Here is a 21,332-nt window from a genome sequence, read left to right as displayed (position 1 = left end):
ATGAGCAGTACTTAAATAATGTGTCCTATATTAAGCAATTGAACAAAGAAATAACACTAATACCAGTTATCAATAAGTTTTTTAGTAGCGAAGCTACTCTATAATTCACTTTGTCCGTCCGTCCGTCAGTCCGTCCGTCAGTCCGTAACGCTATGGGGGAAATGGGATTTACTCAGCTCTTATAAAAGATAGAATGCTGAAATTTTTTGACAACATTCCCATCAATAAGGAGCACAATTAAGAATAAAACATCGATGGCGGTAGGACCTCTTTTTAGCAGGTTTTAGGCTATTTTTGTATTTTTCACATTTTTCTCAATATCTTCTGTGTTTATGGTGCGATTTTCAAAATTTTTTCAGTTATAGATATCTAAATTAAATTTTCAGTCCTTTAAAGAAACCAACTATGACGGTCAGACTGCCTTTAAGCAGGTTTTAGGCTATTTTTGTACTTTTCACATTTTTCTCCATATCTTTGGTGTTTATGGTCCGATTTCCAAAATTTTTTTAGTTATAGATATCAAAATTAAATTACCTGTCCTTTTAAGAAAACAACTATGACGGTCAGACTGCCTTTAAGCAGGTTTTAGGCTATTTTTGTACTTTTCACATTTTTCTCCATATCTTTGGTGTTTATAGTCAGATTTCCAAAAAATTTTCAGTTATACATATCAAAATTAAATTTCCTGTTGTTTAAAGAAAACAACCATGACGGTCAGGCTTCCTTTTTGCAGGTTTTTGGCTATTTTTAAATTTTTCCATATGTTTGATGTATATAGTCCAATTTTTCAAATTTTTTTAAGTTAAGGATTTAAAAATTAAATTTCCTGTCGTTTTAAGAAAACAAGCATGGCGGTCAGACTCAGGGCTGTGCAAAACCCGGTTTTTTTTAAAAATACCCCGGGGTCGTGGAAAATAGGGGTTTTAGGGGTTTCTTGGTTTTTTTTGGGGTACTTTGAGTTTTTATAGTTTTATACTGTAAAAGCTTGAATAATATATTATATAACATGTAATAGACGATTCATAGTATTTTCACAGTAGCTTTTCTCTTATTTCTACCCCTGCGGGGCAATCATTACCCCTTAACTAACCTAACCTAAAATAACCTATTAATAGCTACTATAAAAATACAAAGAAAACCACTGTGCCATGAAACCAATTAGGTCCATTCTTTTAATATTTAGAAACAGGTTAGGATATAAGAAAGATGAAAAGTTGGCTGCTATTTACAGGAAAAACTGAAAAAATGCAAAAATCTAAAGATCCTAAATCTGTACGTGCTTTTTTTGCTGGTATATCTCTTCCTTAGCCCGTAACAATGGCAAAGTCAAGCACAGAAGTCTATTCCTTTGTTAATACATGCAAGGGGTCAATGAAAAACATTTTTCTTTATATAGACAAAGAAAAATAAACTTTTTTTGAAACAATTTTACTTTTTTTAATAAAACCCCAAAAACCTAAAACCCCTTGGGTTTTTTAAGGTGGGTTAAAGGGCAAAAAACCCGGGTGGGTTTTGGGGTGGGTTTTTTATCTGCCAACCCTGCGAGACTGCTTTTTAGCAGGTTTTTGCTATTTTTATTTGTTTTACATATTTCCTCATATCTTTGGTGTTTTTGGTCCAAATTTAAAACTTTTTTGGGATATCAGTATCAAAATGATTTTTTCCATTGTTATGAGCATCTTTTATGTTATTTACTTTGATTGTCATCATTATACAAAATAAAATAGGGTTTCGTGTTTATTTTCTCCAATAAATCAATTAATAAAAACACTTTAAATCTACTTGTACGTATTACCATCTATGATTTTATTTTTTGTGCTTCGCTACTTATGGATGTTGTCATCCTTGTTTTTAATATTATTGGGTACTATTTTTATTTCAATTGCTAATTCTGAGTGTTACAATTTATATTCAGTGTCTTTTTTAGAGCTTCATTTTCACATTCAGTTTCAGGGAAGTAAATACATACTCTACATACTACTTTAAGAATATTTGTTATTAATCTGTATCTGCTAAACTTTATAGATATCGTAAAATATTAATAATAGATCAACAAAGATAGAGTGGCGTTAAACATTATTTATTAGATACTTCGGAACATACAAATAGACATTTTATTACTTTTAGATATGATTTACAGGGAACTAATTTCACAACTGATAAAATATATTGCTTGATTGATTGATTGATTAGCCTCCAGAGCTACATCTTGTCAGTCTCGTATTTTTCTGTTCAGGTTATGCCCTCGTCAATAGCTAAAAAGTCTGCCGCCTGTTTAGGTTGGGACCAAAGGGATAAAATGTTGAGGTTGGTCGGGTTATTTGGGCAGTTGAACAGATGGTTGGTGTTGTGTGGTGAATTGTTGCAAAGTGGGCAACAATAGTCGATATTTGAATTTATTCTACTCATATAAGAGTTGAGTGTTCTGCAGTATCCAGATCGCAGTTGTGATAGTCTGGATCTGGTGAATCTGGGAGGGTTGCGTTGAGGACTTTGTTGGGGGGGGGGGGGGGGTATTGTGTCAGGGCCTTTTGCACGCCTGTGGTGTGAATGACCTTTATTTTGGCCTTTAAGTCATCCTTATTTACAGGTAGAAGATTTTCAATGTCTTTCCTGTAGTGCTGAATTGTAGGTTTCAGACTACGTGGGGGGAGAGGCTTAGTTGTCAGTCTGAAACCAGGGTGGTCTTGGACATGGTTGGTCAACAAGTATTGACAGGTGATCATCCTACAGTGGTCCTTGATTGGGATGATTTTAGATTCTCTGTGCAGGTGCTACTCAGAGGCCATGGCAAGGTTGCCTGTGACAACTCTGAGAGCTTGGTTTTGGGTGGTCTGGAGTTTAAGCCAACTGGTGTCTGATATAATTGGGCTCCAGATTGGAGCAGCATACTCTGAAACACTACGACAGATCTACGACAGGTTTGATCTAGATCCTTTAGCAGCTTGTCGTGGTTTACCATGTCAAATGCTTTGCTCAGGTCTATTTGGAGTAAAACAGTTCTGCCTGGTCTCTTGGAGGCTTTTTCATTAAAGCCTGTGGCGACTTGATCATTGAACTCAGTCAAAGCTGATACTGTTGAATGGTTCTTCCTGAATCCGTGCTGGAAAACTGGAACTTCTAAATTATCTGTTAAAGTGGGAAGTAAAATATATTGCTAAATTATATTGCTTAAACTGAAGAATATACACTGAAAACATTGACAAATGAAGATGTTAAAATAGGAACAGAACAACTCGCTACTGTCATTGTTATTAACATTATACCATACTGCAATTCTAAACAGACCATCTTATTAGGATAAACATTAAAACTCCGCTAATAATTATAATATAGACGGTTGCGTTACTACTATGAAATATGCATCATGGTTTTATTAAGCAAGACAGGGTTATAGGATCATTAAATAGACAAAGATAAAGCGGGAATAGAAGTGACATAGATAAATTTATCATTGCTTTATTCATTTTCATATCACGAAACTTTACAAGTTGAATTTGTTTTCCTTTATTCCTGTGTAGATATGAAAGTTAGTATATTTTGTGTCAGATAAAATAGTAAACTAGATGTAAAGAATTACAGGGTTGAATAAAAAAATACATTTTTTTCATTTAAAAATTGGACAGTAAATAAGTAATTTTGAATTGATTTAAAAAGTTGGAATCAACTTACTTGGAGAGTAAAAGTATATTTTATGTTGATTTTTCAAATATTCCAACTGACATAAAAAAACTTACTTTTTTAATTAGATTTTGTAATGAATATTTTTCTCTGAATTAGGGACATTTAAATAAGAGTGGAAATGTAACCCATTTTCACTATCTCATGTTCACATAATACAGTAAATTAACATAGCAGGTATTCCCGTTCTTGATCAAGTATTCTATTCAATATTTATGACTATACCTTCAAGAAGAGGGTCATTTTTTGTGCATAATTCTGTAAAGTTAGTTGTTGGGTTGTAGACAAATGCTATTATTAAGTCAAAGTGTTATAAACAAATGTATATTTAAAATGTTCCATAATTAAGAATAGTTTGACTTAATAAGAGCATTTGACTAAACGCACACAACTGTACGGAAAAATACACAAAACAACGACCCTCTTTGTAGAGTGAAAAAATTCTAGCGCATTCTCTATGAATAATTAAATATTTCAAGTTTTTGGAGAACACCAAAGGTTCTCACATTTCATTTCTGTATTTTGTTTAATTAAGCTAGAAGAGGAGTCTCACATTATTTTCTTAACTTTATCTTGATAACTTTATGTTAAGACCATTACTTTTTAATTTTCACATACCTTCCTTATATTGTAACAAAATTAATTCTTTCCTTGTCTTGAACTATTAATCCAAAGTAGATGTATCATTTAATTGAATATTATTGAACCATATTCACAATACTAAACTTCCATGAAAAAGGTAAAGCTTATGAAATGTTGATAACAAAATCATAACGATAATATATGAAAATATGTTATTATATCCAAAGCATCAAGATCTAAAATCCAATGGTTTTTATTTTGAGTTTCATTACCACGACTAACAGTTAATTTAATTTCAGTATTATCCTTATCAGAACACAAGAGTTAACTTAGGATTTAAATACCTCTGAAAACTTATTCAAATTTTAGTTTGTCCTAACTCATCGGTTTGATTCTAATATACCAAAGAAGCTGTTTTATATATTTACTAGCGGCTACGCCCCTAGAGGCCTCTAGTGGCCTTTAAATGTTTTTTTTTTAATTTTAAATATCTAATTTGAGAAATAACTTGTCTATGTTATCAATTGTTAAATTCATGAGTCTACGCAGCGCGACTAAGCTAGCGACACTATGCGGCGGAAATATTTCATTTTTTTTCGATTTTATTGTGATTTCTCTTGGGAGGGTGGTGGTACCCTCCCCCAAAATAGTTAAAAACCTTCCCTGGACATATGACAATCTACCCTGTTAAGGAGAACCCAATCGGTTCAGCGGTTAGCGAGATCCTTCGGTACAGACACCCAGATACACAGATACACACACAGACAAACAAACATCCTGTTACTTTAGTATAAGGATTGAACCATGAAAAATTTCAATCATTTTCTAGACAATTTGGGGGAGGGGAGTGGTTTTCTTTTAAGCGATATTAGATTAAGGGGAGAGTAAAATAATTTTGACAGGCAACATTTAATAAGAAGTAGTTCTTTTAGCTTCTCCCATCTCCCTTATATGTCAATAATAGCTGATATTGTCTTGCATTGATTCCTGTTAAGTGAATTTAGAATAATACTAAGCAATTTTATTAACTTCCTTCTAAGTTTTTAAAAGCGAAGCTTTTCTATAATTAGGGTCGGTCCGTCCGTACGTCCGTCACAAACGGATAGCTTTTTTCGTTAATTTAAACAGGTTAAAATTGTCCTGTCGATTCCAAATTTTGCATGATGATTTCTGTAGTAGTTAGGTACAATTTAGAAAGCGTAGCAACTATATAATCATTACAAGAAGTCCGTACGTCCATTTTAAACATGTTGATTTTTTTACTTTTTTAACAACAAATTTCTATGTGATCTAATCATCCGATTTATCTGATTTTTGATATGTTGATTCCTGGGACAACAAAGTATAATGTTATAAGCGAAGCAACTCTATAATCAAGTCCTAAAAATGTAAGTATGTCCATAAACATAATCTTTTATCATCAGTTTTTCAATAAATTTATCACAATTTTGCTTCGACTCTTATACATTTATATTCTGATTATTTAGTTCTGACACTATATAAGTGTTAATATCCGTTTGACCTACCGTTTCAGTGCTTCGCTTTTATGGATGTTGTCATCTTTGTTTTTTTGCTTTTACAACAATTAATATAAAAGCTAAGATAAAATAATTTTGCGTAAGTGTAATGTGAATATACTATTTTTGTACTGGATGTGTTTCTTCTAGGTAATCTCTTTTGCCCAAGTAATAAAGTACTAAGAGGGATGGAGAGGGGAGAGAATACCATTTCATTTTCCTCTAGGTTATTCTTGTCAAACTTATCCTAACTCTTACAAGTGTTTATTGTCAGCTTAAAATGAAACTTTTCAACTTCTCAATTTATGGGCTTTAGCTGCCACAGACGTCACAATATATTCACATCAATTTATTATAGTACTAAATTCTTAAATTAAATTCATGAAATATTTGTAAAATCACTAAAGTGCATTTAAAGGTAATATTTATATAAAGGTAAAATGTGTTGTTTTTATTAATTAGGAAGGTCATAAGATACCTAAATGGTTTAAAACTAAGTTTAAGTGAAATATGATTAAACAGAACTGTCCAGACTAGCTATTAATCATATAAAAATATGTATGTATTCAAATTTTTAATTACATAAGTGTTTACTGAAATTTGAAGCATTTCCACTAATCTCAGCAACAAGAGATTTTAATTCAGAAATAAAGAGTTATCAGTTTTTAATCAGTTACTAGCGGCTACGCCCCTAGAGGCCTCTAGGGGCACTTGAGGAGGAGAGAGTCGAATTTGATAATTCAATTTCTTATTTTAGATTTTAAAAGAAAAAGTTGAAAAAAATTTACGTTTGATGTTTATTTTTCGTTGAACTCTCTTTCTAAAATTGGTAAATTTTTAAAAAATTTAATTTCTCTAGGGAGGGTGGTGGTACCCTCCCCCAAAATAGTTATAAACCTTCCCGGGACATATGAGAATCTACCCTGTTAAGGAGAACCCAATCGGTTCAGTGGTTAGCGAGATCCTTCGGTACACACAGACAGACAGACACACAGACATCCTGTTACTTTAGTATAAGGATTGATTTTTTCCTTTGTTTTAAACAGTGTTTAAAATAAAATGGATTTCTTTTCAAAAAGGATCTTTATCTAATTTTTTTTAAAGCAACAAAACAAAGAAAGTAAATGTCTAGTAGGTGTTAGTTTAATAGTGTCATACATCTAAATGGTGATAAATGTCCTAATTAAAATGTCTGCTAATCCCTGATCCTTGACTCCTGATGAGAATCAAATTGTTGTTGTTGTTAAAGAGGTTTATTTACTTTATCCCTGGCTAGGCACACCTGCAGCACACACATACACATACAAACCAGTTGGGCAGATAAATACAAAAAAGTTCTTATATGAAAAGAATCTTGGGTAAAAGTCTTACTTCTACTAATAGTTACATTTTCTTAAGTAAAATATATTGATAGAGTCTTTTGCCCATCTAAATGCTCATATTGGAAATTTTTATGATCTTTCAGTGATTTCAAATTGCTTAATTGATAATTGGTAGGAGTGGAACCACTTTTAAACTGTTTAGAATTTTAGGTTGCTTATTTCCAAAAAATGCTGTGATATTTTTTATCTGCTGTACTGCACTAGACCACAAACCTATTATCCTTTTAACCAGGGAGGTGTGGTGAGGGCTCATTCTCATACAGATGTAGGGTTACCACGAGTTTTATCATTCCATGTTAGATAATATTTCAAGATTTAGATTTCCAACACTTTCCATTTCTATATTTAATTTTTAAAATTTTATTATCTTTAATGTATTGAATTTTAAATCATTTTAGAATTCCTTTAAAATATACCTGGTAGGGGTTGAAAAGTTACATGTGATGATTGATGGGAATATGAGATTTTAGTGGAAATTAATTAACATTCAAATCTTCATCTAGTACCTATCAGCTACCATTAACTAATTCTTTTCTTTGTTTTTTTTTCTTAAAAAATTCAGGTACTTACAAATTTTATATAACTATGATATACGCTGAAGTTCTTTAATAGTAGCCTCATGGACCTTGGTGACATTTTAAATCTTGTTATATAATTATTACATTTTTTTGTTAAATTGAAATTTTTTTTGTAATATCAACAGTTTTGATTAGGTAGAGAAAAGTTGTAAAAGAGAAATGTAGAACTTGAGCTGTGCTGGGTCCAGACTTTTACTCTCATCTTCTCCTAAACATATATGAGCTGTGGGCTTTTATAATGGATATAAGTTGCTTATGGATATTTGTTATTTCTTTAAAAATATTCATTCTTTTTAAAATAAAAAGAAGCTATTTGAATATATTATATGAATTATTATGAATTGTGAATTGTGTAAAGGACTAGTTTTTACTTTCATCGTATTATAAACAGCTTTCCACGGATATAGAATGTACAATTATAAGATTAAAACCAGTTTTTTTTAGCCCCGAGGTGCCGAAGGGGGGGATATTTTTTTTTTTGGGGGGGGGGCTTAGTCGACCCAATTAAGTTTTAAAAAGAAAAAAAATTTTGGGGGTGAGGGTATTTTTAATTTTTTTGGGGGGTTGAGGGTGTCCCACTCCCCCCAAGAAAATAGTTATAAACCTTCCCGGGACCTATGAAAAGCTACCCTGTAAAGGAGAACCCGATCGGTTCACTGGTTAGCGAGATCCTTCGTTACGAACAGACAGACAGACATCGTTCTACTTTGTATTATAGATTATATAGTTAAAATATTCAGTGTAGTTTAGGTATTGGAAAAGGATTACAAAAATGATAAAATATTTTAGATTATTTAAAACGATGTGTTCAATATTCTTTAATCTAATTCACTTTTGGGCTAAGCTGAGGGTAATTTAGATTTTAATTTTCTATTGTTCTCCCATCTTGCTGAGATTTACACAATTTTTACAGGCCAGAGAAACACTTGTAAACCACCAATATTTACCTACATTGTTTTATATTTTATACTTGACATTAAGTTTTGTTATTTTAAATGTACTTCAAGGCATTTTTTTAGAAATATTAAATCAATCTTAATTTATGCCACATGTTTAGAATAACATATTAAATAAAACATATTCTTTATTATAAAGATATGCAAATAATGCATCATTGCATTACCTACAGATCAAATTAGCAACTGATGTATTCATATTTGTGTAGCTAAAGGTTTTTAATAGTAGGTAATATTTTAAGAATTTTAATTTATTTTTTTGTAAGTTTTTGTGTCTGAATGTCTTAGTCTAGATGTATGTAGGTTCTACTTCAACTACTGCTGGAAAATGGAAGGCTAATCCTTTGGATAAATTGATTCATTTTTCTTCCTTTTAATATTTCACTTTAGTATTTTATTGTCAGAATTTAAAGAAAGGATTTGTGCACAATCATTGTGCTTAACAATAGAAATATTTTTAGATTGATAAAGTTTTCCTTCCTTTGTTTTTAAACTAATTTTATTATGCATTACCATATGGTTGTTAATAAGCATAACTCTTTGTTATAATATTTAAAAGAATTTGGCGTTGAAGAGTAAAACTCATAAGACATTACTTTATGCTTTCTTATTAGTCAATTGGTAAAAATCAACCAATCACAGATCATACTGAAATTAATTTTGTATCTATCTTTTCTAATGATAAAGTAATACTAAACCACACCATACCAGAAAATACTGAACATAAATGTTAAAAAAGTTATGTTCCTTTGGTAAAGAATAATAATTATTAAGAATAATTTTAAACTTTAATGAATTTGAAGATAACAAATATAATGAAACTTGACACTATGACAATCATAACTAGATTTTAAAAAGATTATTTTCCTCTGAAATACAAAAATGCATTTTTGAAACATCAAAAAGAAGATTTTGTCTATCTCAGCATTTTTACTTTTCCTTCCTGCTCCTTTGCATCTTTAAGATGGTGGTTTTATTTTAAACCTATCAAAGTAAATATTTTAAATTACTAATTTAAATGTTGTCAAGAAAAGGATTTTTCATAATTATTACAGGGCAGTAGATGGTTAATCTTCATTTGTTGCCAAACTCTTCACTTTTTGTTTGGAAATGGTCTTATTTAAATATTGTAAATGAGTAGTTTTTAGTTTTATAACTAGTGCTTTAAATGATGAAATTTGGATAAAAGAATATCCAGAAGAAATTTGCCATTTCTTTAGAACAAGAAAGGTGGAAAGAAAAAGTAGTTTTACAACAGTTCTACTTACAAAAAAGTAATTTAAAGCTTATCCTAGGCAACACTCTTTTCAATGTTTTAGATTATCTTGAATCTACAAAGGAGTAATTAAGAATAGGCTACTTATTGGTTACTTAAAATGTTGCTATAGATTTGTTTAATCTAGAATAGCCATAGTTTTTAAGGCAACGAAGGAAAGAACCTTGGGGAACCGTAAAATTTACAGTCCCCTTTCCTTGTTTTATTTAATTTTAAAAGGGTATCTTTTTAAAAGAATTGTAGATTAGAATGTTTTTTTTGAAAATTATAATTTTGATGTATTTTGTAAAGCTGTGTAAAGTGTCCACACCCAACATAATGAGAATTATCCATGTGGGCGAGAGTGGGCATTGTGTCTTTCACAATGTAAAATTAATGATAATGTGAAGTTCACACATTATTATCTTTCACAACAGATAGATTAAAAAGAGGAGAGGCATAGATAGTCTAGAATAAGCATGGGGAGGGGAGGGGAATGATGAATAGATTTTACTGGAATGCAGCATAAGATAAAATAATAGTACTGTATAAAACATAATTTTAATTCATAAATGTACTCAAAATGTTTTAGATAAAACATTAACTAAATGCTGTAGTTAATATCTAGTTTCTATCTAATTTATTATTTAGACAACAATATTTAATGTACACTAGGTGTAAGGTGTATGTATTAATTCTAACAAAATAACTAAAAATGTAATGCTATATTTTTTAACCTTTTTTTATGAAAAGCCATATTGTTTCAAATTTTACGAATTGGAAAAGTGTTTTATTAGTTGCATTTTCTTTGTATTCCTGTACTACAATGAAATAAAATAAGTTTTTGTCATTGGAAATTCTGAACATTTAAGAGCCTCTAAATTCTATATTTATTAGATTACAAAGCATCCCTAGTCTTGTGATTGCAAGAAAATTCATTATTAGACGTGTCTGAGCAAACAATGTTCATTTTCATATTTTGATGAATAGAGTTAGTTTGCAGGGATTCAAAGATAGGAACATTGATAATTGATATGCTTTCATATCTATTTTGCAAGGATAAAAATCCAACTTTATTTATCAAACCTCTTATCTTTTTTCCTAATGTAATTATTTAATTTTTTGTCTTTAATTGATTAATTGTAGCATTTGAACAACATCGCCATTTTCAATCTTTGACCTCTTATTGACCTATCTTTATATTCCTGGATAGTGAGAGAGTTGGAGAGAGAGAAAATAAATGAGATATAATCACTTTTCCAAGAATCTATTCTCAATTATTACAGGAATATTAAATATATGGAATCATTAATTAATTCGACAGAAATCTTGAAAGTAAATGAAAAGGAACAAATCAAAAAAGTATATTTCTTTGCAATGAAGAGGGCTTTCAGGATATATTACTTCCTTGTCTTAAACAAAAAAACTTACATTATGGAACATTTTATCCATTAACACATTAGATCCACTTGATAATTAATCAAAAATCTACAAAAAATGTTCAAGATGAAATTAAAGAGAAAAAATATCTTATATAATTCTGAAATTGGTTCATACTTTGAAAGTTTTTAAAAATCTTAGCAATAAAATTATTATCTATTACCTATTTAATCTAAAAGATACACAAAAAACTCTTCCTGTAATAATCTAAAGAAAAAAAACTTGTACAGTGTGTTTTTTATGAGAACTTTTTTGAAAGCAATTTTACCCCACTTATAGCTATCAGAATTTAATTAACGGCTTATTTTCTTCGTTTTTTATAACCATTTTAAGAACATCAAAAAAATATTTCAGATTTTATTTAAAAAGTACAGTTAAATCAAAAATTCAAAACTTAGGTGTCAACATCTAAAAAAGGTTTTAGCGCATTTTTCTTGTGCTCAAATCTTCTACCCTTTGCAAGAAAAAAATTGGATTTTCAGTAGTTTACTTTGGAGGGCCAGTACTCTCTCCCTGGTTGAGATATGACCTTCAAACTTTAATATGTTCTAGTACATGTCCCCATAAGTATCTGTATAAATTTTTAACTCTGTATCTCAACTTTGAAGCGTTTTGCAGCCATTCTTGCAAAGGGTAGAAGATTTGAGCATGAGAAAAATGCGCTAAAACCATTTTTAGATGTTGACACCTAGGTTTTGAATTTTTTATTTTACTCTACTTTTTTAATAAAAACTGAAATATTTTTTTGATGTTCTATAAATGGTTATAAAAAACGAAGAAAATAAGCCATTAATAAGTAAATTCTGATAACTATAAGTGGGATAAAATTGCTTTCAAAAAAGTTCTCATAAAAAAAAACACACTGAATATAAGAAAAGTTATTGTAAGAAATAAATTTAATCTAGGGAAGTAGAATTTTTCCCTTTGATTTTCATATGTTGTCTGTCTTGCTCTAACTTGATTGTTTGATGTGTTTCTACTTCCTAATTTCATTTCAAATACGGCAACATACCAGCAAAATAAAAATTCCCCATGAAAAAAAATCGTGATCTGTGAGTCAATAATGTATGTGATTTTTATACTAAAGTAAAAAAATCCTCACTTATTTGCTGAAAACCTATATGTTTTGTTTCAAGAAGGATAATTTGGGTATAGTCCTTTTCACGACATCCCTCCATAAGGAGCGATTCTTCGTATTTTTCTCAGTAGCTTTTCTCCTATTTCTAGCCCCTGCGGGGGGCTCTAACCCTGCGGGGCCAATTACCTAACCCTGTGGGGCAATCACCTAACACAATATAACCTAACCTAACCTAAAATAACCTATAAAAAGCCATTTTAAAAATACGAAGAATCGCTCCTTATGGAGGGATGTCGTGAAAAGGACTATACCCGATTATTTCACTGTTGAATATTTTTAAAAACTGACAAACTTTAACTATAACTTAAATATCTGACAGTAATAGAATACTAGTTATAAAAGCGTCCAAAAAAGCTGCTTCAAAGCAGTCGGTCTGCTATGGATGTTTTATACTTAAATATGCCCCATAATAATGGAATTAGTAACAAGAAATTTAAGAAGTCTAGCTTAGATAGCAGCTGAGTAAATTTTATTTACCATATAGCATTAAGGACTGACTGACGGACAAAGTGGATCATGGAATAGCTTAGCTAATGATTTTGTTCAATAGCACCAATAAAGCACTGCCATGTTAAATTTTACTGCTTTCACGTTTTCTTGCAGATTTAATATTTGCTGTAATATAACAGAATAACTGATATGATTTTTGGTGGCAGCTGTGATACATTTTAACTCAACCAAACTTTTCTCATTTCTTGTTCAACAATGTTTTAAATATCATTTCTTTTAACTAACATTGTAAGAAAAATTAAAAAATGCTTAGGTTTTCATTAACAAATAGATACATTTTGCTTTCTAATGTGTAAAATCACATATTATTTTTATACAGTATTTATATGATGTTTGTTTTTAACAAGGTAAACTCATTTATAAAAATATTGATCAGGTAGGTATTAAGTTAGGAATTTTCAGTTTATATTTTTGTTTTTGTTTTTAGGACAAAGATGATGAAGGGAAGCCAATGGGACTTGGTCTGTCTATTGTTGGAGGTTCTGACACTCTCCTAGGAGCTATCTTTATTCATGAGGTCTACGAAGCAGGTTAGTTTTATTAATAGCTGAGATATTATATAATGTTGGTCATGTTGTAGGCTTTTGACTTCATTTGGTTCTATGAGCCAGGTCAAATCAATTTGATTTGAAGAGTTAGAGGTAGAGGGAGAGAACATTGTACTTTTGTTATTACCTGGCTAAAAAATTATGGGTTCTTTTATTCTATCTTGATTGGTAAGTTAGCAGAATCTAATCCTTTCAGCCAATAATTTTAATCTACAGAAGAGGCAACTTTTTTATCACCATTTAGTTGTTATTCGGTAATTTATAAGCCAAGTTATTGTATACCTACATAGTTTAAGGTCCATTAAGCAAAGCACAGTTACCCATAATAATGAAGGTGTACAAAAGTTTTTTGTTTTATATTAATATAATTTATAAAAACAAGAAGCAAAAGTAACTTTTTTGTTCATTTGTTATTTTTTCATTTAAGAAATGATAGAATTTTGTCAGAGATTAGACACAATCTTACAAAACAGCCAAAAAGTACAATTTTATTAATTAAAATAAATTATATTCCAGTATGGCTTCGAAACCGATAGATATCCGCTGGATTAGAACCAATTCTCATCCATACTGAAAAAATCATGTATAGCACCGTATTACAGATAATTTTCCACGATTTTAAAAAATAAAGTTATGTTAGCCCGTGACTTCTGCCCCTCTGGGCTAAAATAACCGGTTTAAATTTAATAATTTTTCATTTTAATATCCGCGGGAAACTATTAATAATGCGATGCGATAAATTACTATTCTTACATCCATATATAATCAAATTTTTAGTAGATTATTTAAAAGAACCTATATTTTAATTTTTGATAGTGGGGTAAAAATAACTCTGCAAATAGTAGTAGTTGTTTGTACAACCTGAATTTAATTCCACTTTTTATTATAAAACTTTGCTCTTATCTTAAAAAATTATTATAAATCATACCCATATATTTGGGGTCTTGTGTAGAATATGTCTAACTTCAAATCTTTTTTTAAATCTTTAAGAATTGCACATGCTAATCAGTGCAAAATAAGTCTCTTTTGCCTTTCTTTATTTTAAGTTTGGGTAATTTTTTTACTTAAATGTTCGTCTATTTCTGTGGATAGATAAGATGCATGAAGGGCAAACTTTCCCGCTAATCCATTTAAAGCTGAGAGAAAATCCAATAGTTTTGCTGCACTAACTAGGAATAAAGGGTCTGGTAATTCGTTTTACATTGGAGTTTTTGAACAGATTTTAAACCTACTTTTAACAAGGGGGGTGGGAGATGGGGAATTTCCTTTTTTTTAACCAAATTAAAACGCAACGGAAAAAGGGTTACAATCTTTAAAGATTATTAACCATTCTTTAAGAATGCATGTTAATAAATAAATCATGTCTTAATATTTGATGCTGTTAGTATAAAACTATATGTTCTTCCTCAACTGTACGAGGGAATATTTAAACAACTCACTTACCTTATCGTTTCAGTAATTAAAATCAATATTCTACAAATTTACTTCCCCTTATGTCCTTGCTTACTAAGTGACTAAGCTGACATACAAAGATCATGCCAAACATCTGATTGTTTCCAGTGTTGTTTCATTTGTTAAGATCACAGCAGTATAACCGCCTGATCTAGTCTGGTATTGAGTTGTCACACATCTGACTAAACAAATGTAGGCTCATTGAATTTATATCGTTATTTTAGCAAACAGGAAAATAACTTGTCTTTCCGGGTTCTTTGAGTAGTTCATTTTTTATTATTAGACAATTTAAAAATTAAAATAAGCGAACTTGTAAAATGGTAAATTAGAGTAGCAATCTAAATCAGGATGAGTATCGAAATGAAAATTTTGGTACATTGTCTTCAAAAAGTCAAATGGATAAGATGATAGTAAGCGATGTTAAACATTTTTTGGCGAATTCTTCATTTAGCTCTATTTATCAGAAATCAAGTATACTCACCAAAAAATGTCTAATGGTACGACTGGGAGGTGCTAAATAGCATTTGCACTTGAAAGTATACAAGCCACATGGGAAAAAAACGAAGAAGGTTATGATATGTTTATGACACGGATATCATCAAAGGCGATTTAAAAGTCTAAAGTACACAAATATCAAGAAATAATAAGAATACTTGAAAGGTATCTGATTACCTAATTACTTAAATTCTATGACAAAAGTCTCAAACCAACAAATAAACTGAAGTAATACTATGATATGTATTTATCAACATTTACATGGCCAACACTGCTAAAACTATAACAGAAACATTTATGACTGGTTTGGGTCCATTGGAAATAAATAAGATTTTGATTCGTGTTTAGCATTTATAGCATTTGTTGATTCATTCATTTTGTGTGTTTGAAAAACAAAATAGTTTTTAAAGAATTTTATTTAAAATACCAGCATAAATATGTTAAAAGTGAATTCTAGAATTTTCTCGATACAAAAATGAGATAAATGTTATATATTTAGTTTCATTACATTGGAATTTTACCCAAATTGGATTGCACAAACTAACTACCCAATCTCTTAACCACTGCAGGGGGCGTTATCCTTACGGTTGACCCGCTACCGTTGCTCTACACGTAGCGCATCCGTTTGTCGTTAGGAAGGTCTATGTTTCGAATTTTAGCTCAACACCGCGTCATAACTAAAGACGTTCCTACTGCTGCTATGTCAGGTGCGCGATATAGATAGTCAGACTGGTAAGATGCCTTAACCCACAACAGGCGCAACTTATTACCATGCACATTTAGGACTTATAAGACAAATGTCGTGCAATCAAAGGGATGGTTGTCTGTCGGATATTACTTAATCTAATATTCTTTAGTGGGCGTTAGAGTATTGCATCCCATAACAAGCGGATGATGTCTTTGGGTTCTCTAGGTTATGGCTGTTTGAGAAATATTTTTCTTTTCTTACAGAAAACATTATTTATTTTTTTTTAATGTAAATGAAGACACAGATATAATTTTAATAATTTTTAAGTATACTTATCCCATGTCTTAAAATAAAAGTTTAGAAGAATAATACATCTGAATGTCAGAAATGTTCAGAAAGAATTTCTCTTCGATCATTTTTTTTCTCCTCAGAAAAAAAGGATTAAGTTTATAGTTTAAAAAATGGCATTGTTTTTTTTCCAGAAAAAAAGTTTCAAAAATATTTAGAGATATTGTAATAGTTAGGGAGGGAGGGGACTATAGACTGTAAATAAATAACTGGCACCCAAAGTTTTAAAGTAGACTTTCTCATTTGTTGGCTTAAAAATTTGAGTACTAACATTAATCCCTTATTGGTTAGTCTAAACTTTTCAACAAAAATTTTAATCTACAGAAGAGGTTATTTTGTTTATTATCACTGGTGGTGTACTGTAAATTTATTTACTCTTCATTGGCTTATTCTTTAAGATAGTACAATTAAAATAAAGATTTGTCTCTACAAGCAAAAACTCTAATAATATCATCAAATAGACTTTTTCTATCTTATCTAATGTTGCATTGGTTTATTTCTTTATCTCTACAGCCTTTTGTCTATACTTAAAAAATTTGTACGTTTTACTTTTTTAGAGTAGCTACCTTTAGAAAGCCTAATTCAAGCGGGCTAATAAGGATTTTTTTGCCTTTCTTGTACCTACTCTTAATATGATATGTTGTACAAAATCCTAATAGTGTTTAATTTTCTTCCTTTGTTTTCTTTTACTGTACTATAATGTCCTTCCTTATTTCAAGTGTTCTACTAAACCCACTAAATTTATCTGGCTCTTAGGTTACATGTATATAAATGTGGAAACAATTACCTATTTAATCAGAATTTTAAAAAAATTTATTCATCATAAAATAACTCTAAAAGTAAATGTTGGTTGTTTTCAATTTTTTGGTTGTATTGTACGAATCTTTTGATTCTTCGCTGATCAATTTTAGATAATAAAATTGTGTTTGCAACTGAACATTCAGTATTAGGGTAATTTTTCATAAATGCTCTTGTAGATTGACAAGAAAATAAGTCGATTTCTGTAATATAATATACATTGTAAACCCCGAACAAACATATTATGCAAATCTGAATTTTCAAAATAGCAGCTTGATTATTCATTTATGTTGATTTTCCAATAAATATGAAATGTAGATGCCTATTTTGGTTACAAAATTCCACTGTTATTTTTTAATTAATCAGCACCAATAAAGCACAAGATCTCAAAAACAGCATTTGGGGGAAATACTGGTGAACAAACATATTATGCAAATCCAAAACAAAGCAAAAAAAAAAGGTTTTTTTGGCACTTTTCTCCTCTTTTAAAGATTGATTTTTATTGGTGCTGATTAATTAAAAAATAACAGTGGAATTTTGTAACCAAAAGAGGCATCTACATTTCATATTTATTGGAATATCATCCTAAATGAATAATAAAGCTGCTATTTTGAAAATTCAGATTTGCATAATATGTTTGTTCGAGGTTTAGGTCAATAGAAAATAGAAAATACTCAAAGAAAAAGTTCTTGCCTAGCTGGTGAAATTAATATTGAAATTTCTTACATAGCTATGGGTTAGAAAATTTTGAAAGATTTTCAGCTCCTTAAAAAGTCAATTAAAAATGCCTGTATCTTTTTTTTATTAAAGATATAGACTTCAAATTAGGGTTTTGGGTCTATTGTTGCAGTCTTTCAGCAGTTAAAGCAGTGTATTTTCTGCAAACTTCCTGTAAAGCTACCATTACAGAAGTAAATATCACATAAATTACATAAGTTAAATTTTGTTAGATTGTATAAACATGTTATCTATTAGGTAATGTCACATTTACATATATCCATAAATAATGCTCATAATCAACAAATATGTTTTCTGCCCCAATACAGTAAAGGAGCTTCCCTATAGTTATTCTTGGTTGGTGGACCTGACGTTAGTGTTATGGACAGCAGCCTCACGCGTATGAAGTAATTTATAGGTAAAAATTAAAGAGCCATTTATCATTCTTTTAATTCTAAATCTTTGCTGGTATATTACCTTCATTTTCTTCATACTTTCATTGTGGTAACTTGTATATGTATTTATTTGTTCCAGTTTTTTTTATTACCTCATTGTTTAAAACTTTTATTCAAGTAAAACCTGGGATTTAAAGGGATAAGACAATGGAAGATAAATTGATATACATCCTCGATGATGATTACAAAATTACACTAAGCCTTCTTTAGTTTACCTAAAGTTATTTTTGAAAAGTCTTATAACTACTAGTTTGGAACCAATGAATCAAAATTCAATGAAACTTTCAGTTAAGTTTTTAGTCCCCTCCCTTCCTGACTAATACACATATTCTTTGTTCTCACATATATTTCCTTGCTTTACTTTCAATAATGACGTTAGTGCAAGTAAATAAAGACAATATATATGAATACAACCTTTAGCTTTTTATTGAAATTACAAAATATTAAATTATTACAATTACTTACTCATTGATAAAGATCAAGTATCATAAGCATAGGCAATGGATGATTAGTTATGTAATCTCCCTTTTGTTATGAAAAACCTTACAATTTTCACATTCTGTTTCATAAAATTATTGGTTGAAAAGTTTGGACTAAGATCCCGTGGTTTATAAATAAGCTTGTATCCAGCAAAAGTAAATTTTTGCCTGTTTTGGAACATTTGATATACAAGAGCATTTGTATAATTATCTATCAACTCAATGATGATAAATAAAATTACCCCTTCTGTAGATCAAAATCTTAGGAACTAAGTAATTACATTTCAATTAAATTACAAAGTTTTTGTGCTAACGAATGAAATAACATGGTTATATAACTTTAGGAACTAATGTTATAGCCCACTGTCCCTTCCCTCATACACCTTAATTTGATTTATAGTACACAAAATTAATAATAGATAAAGAGGAAAATTGTGTTTTCCTTCTTCTAGATTTTTTTGTTCCCGTCAATTTTTTTTCTCCGGAACCGAGTGTATCATTATTGTCAAGTAAAAGAAACTCATTATATTAAAAATTACTTTTTAAAAGCAAAGCTTTTCTATAACTAGGTTACGTCCGCCGAAACGGTTAGCTCTTATAGATTTTTTTTAGGAATATGAGAATTATCCTATCCTTTTTAAGATTTCTATGATGATTACAATCACAGTTAGGTCCGATTAGAAAGCAACGCAACTGTAATCGTTACTAGAACGTTCGTACGTCAATTTAAATATGTTAAGTTTAACTTGTTTAACTTTTTTGGAATACTGATTCCCAGGACAACAAAAATTTATATTATAAGAGAAGCATCTTTATAATCATCAAGTCCTACAAAAGTATTTCCTAAAACAGTATCCTATATTTTACTGTTTTTCTACAAATTCACTTACAATTTTGTTTATTCAGTTCTGACACTCTACTAGTATTAATGTTCGTTTGTAATGATGTTTCAGATCTTTGCGTTTAGGGATGTTGCCATCCTTGTTTTTATCAATTTTAGTTAATATATTTCTACAAACAAATATAGAACAAGGATGACAACATTCATAAAAGCGAAGCACTGAAACGGTAGGACAAACGGACATTAAAACTTGTATAGTGTTAGAACTTAATTATCATAATATAAATTTATAAGAGTCAAAGCAAAATTGTAAGTAAATTTGTTGAAAAACTGCTTGATACAGGAAAATTTTTATGGACATACTTACATTTTTAGGACTTGATTATAGAGTTGCTTCGCTTAATACATTATACTTTGTTGTCCCAGGAATCAATATACCAAAAATCAGATCAATCCGATGATTAGATCACATAAAAATTTGTTGTTAAAAAAGTAAAAAAATCAACATGTTTAAAATGGACGTACGGACATTTTGGTAATGATTATAGAGTTGCTATGCTTTCTAAATCGTACCTAATTACTAAAGGAATCACCATGCAAAATTTGAAATCGATAGGACAATTCTAACATGCCTAAATTAACGGAAAAAGATATCCGTTACGGACGTACGGACGGACCGACCCTAATTATAGAAAAGCTTCGCTTTTAAAAAGCATACAAAAAAACTTATTCTTTTTGAGAAAAAAAACAGGTACCATTTAAAAAAGTACAAAATAGTTATTTCTCGTATCGTATTATAAACGGCTTTCCGCGGATATAGAATGTACAATTATAAGATTAAAACTAGTTTTTTTAGCCCCGTGGTGCCGAAGGCACCGGCTAAAAAAACTAGTTTTAATCTTATGATTGTACATTTCTATATTCGTAGAAAACTGGATATAATACGATGCTAGACATAGTTTTTTCGTATTCATGAGAACCGGTTCCTATCCACCGGATTCAAATGAATACGAGAAAAAGTTTTACCAAATTAAGTGTTTGATAATTTTGTATTTTAGGAGCGGCCTTCAAGGACGGGCGTCTACGTCCTGGAGACCAAATTCTGGAGGTCATGAAGGAGGATCTTAGGAATGTTTCCCACAGCTTTGCTCTACACGCCCTCAGACAGACACCGAATAAGGTAAAATATAATAATTTATTGAAACAACAGGTACATTTTGTCTTGATAATCAATGTTTTTTTTTGACTTGAAGAAAAGTTTGAGGCAAAATTTCTGTTAAAATTATTCCTTGTCCACATTTAGATTTTTTGGGAAGCTTTTTTAAAAGTTTTGACGATGTTTTCATTGAAAAGCTTTTAAACTTTTTGTGAGGATTCCCTACGACTTCAAGATACTATACTTTGTCCTGTTTTGCTGTATTCAAATAATTAAGTTCCTTGTTTAATATTTTGGTAGAAGCTTTACTTCTTCT

The 21,332-nt window shown here is 30.2% G+C and overlaps 1 protein-coding gene across 1 annotated transcript in view; it reads left to right on the top strand.

Annotated features, from left to right (window-relative positions):
* Positions 1-21,332, top strand: part of LOC145304402 (multiple PDZ domain protein-like) — an 88,914-nt gene that overhangs the window by 15,726 nt on the left and 51,856 nt on the right. The window contains exons 18-19 of the mRNA XM_080146288.1: positions 13,467-13,569; positions 20,919-21,040. Coding sequence (XP_080002414.1) covers positions 13,467-13,569; positions 20,919-21,040 — 225 coding nt within the window. The remainder of the gene's footprint in view (positions 1-13,466; positions 13,570-20,918; positions 21,041-21,332) is intronic.

This window comes from Acartia tonsa, chromosome 2, assembly GCF_053477335.1.
Source record: "Acartia tonsa isolate MP-2025a chromosome 2, ASM5347733v1, whole genome shotgun sequence".
Lineage (NCBI taxonomy): Eukaryota > Metazoa > Arthropoda > Copepoda > Calanoida > Acartiidae > Acartia > Acartia tonsa.
Note: the sequence above shows the minus strand (reverse complement) of the source record. Positions and strands in the feature narration are given on the sequence as shown.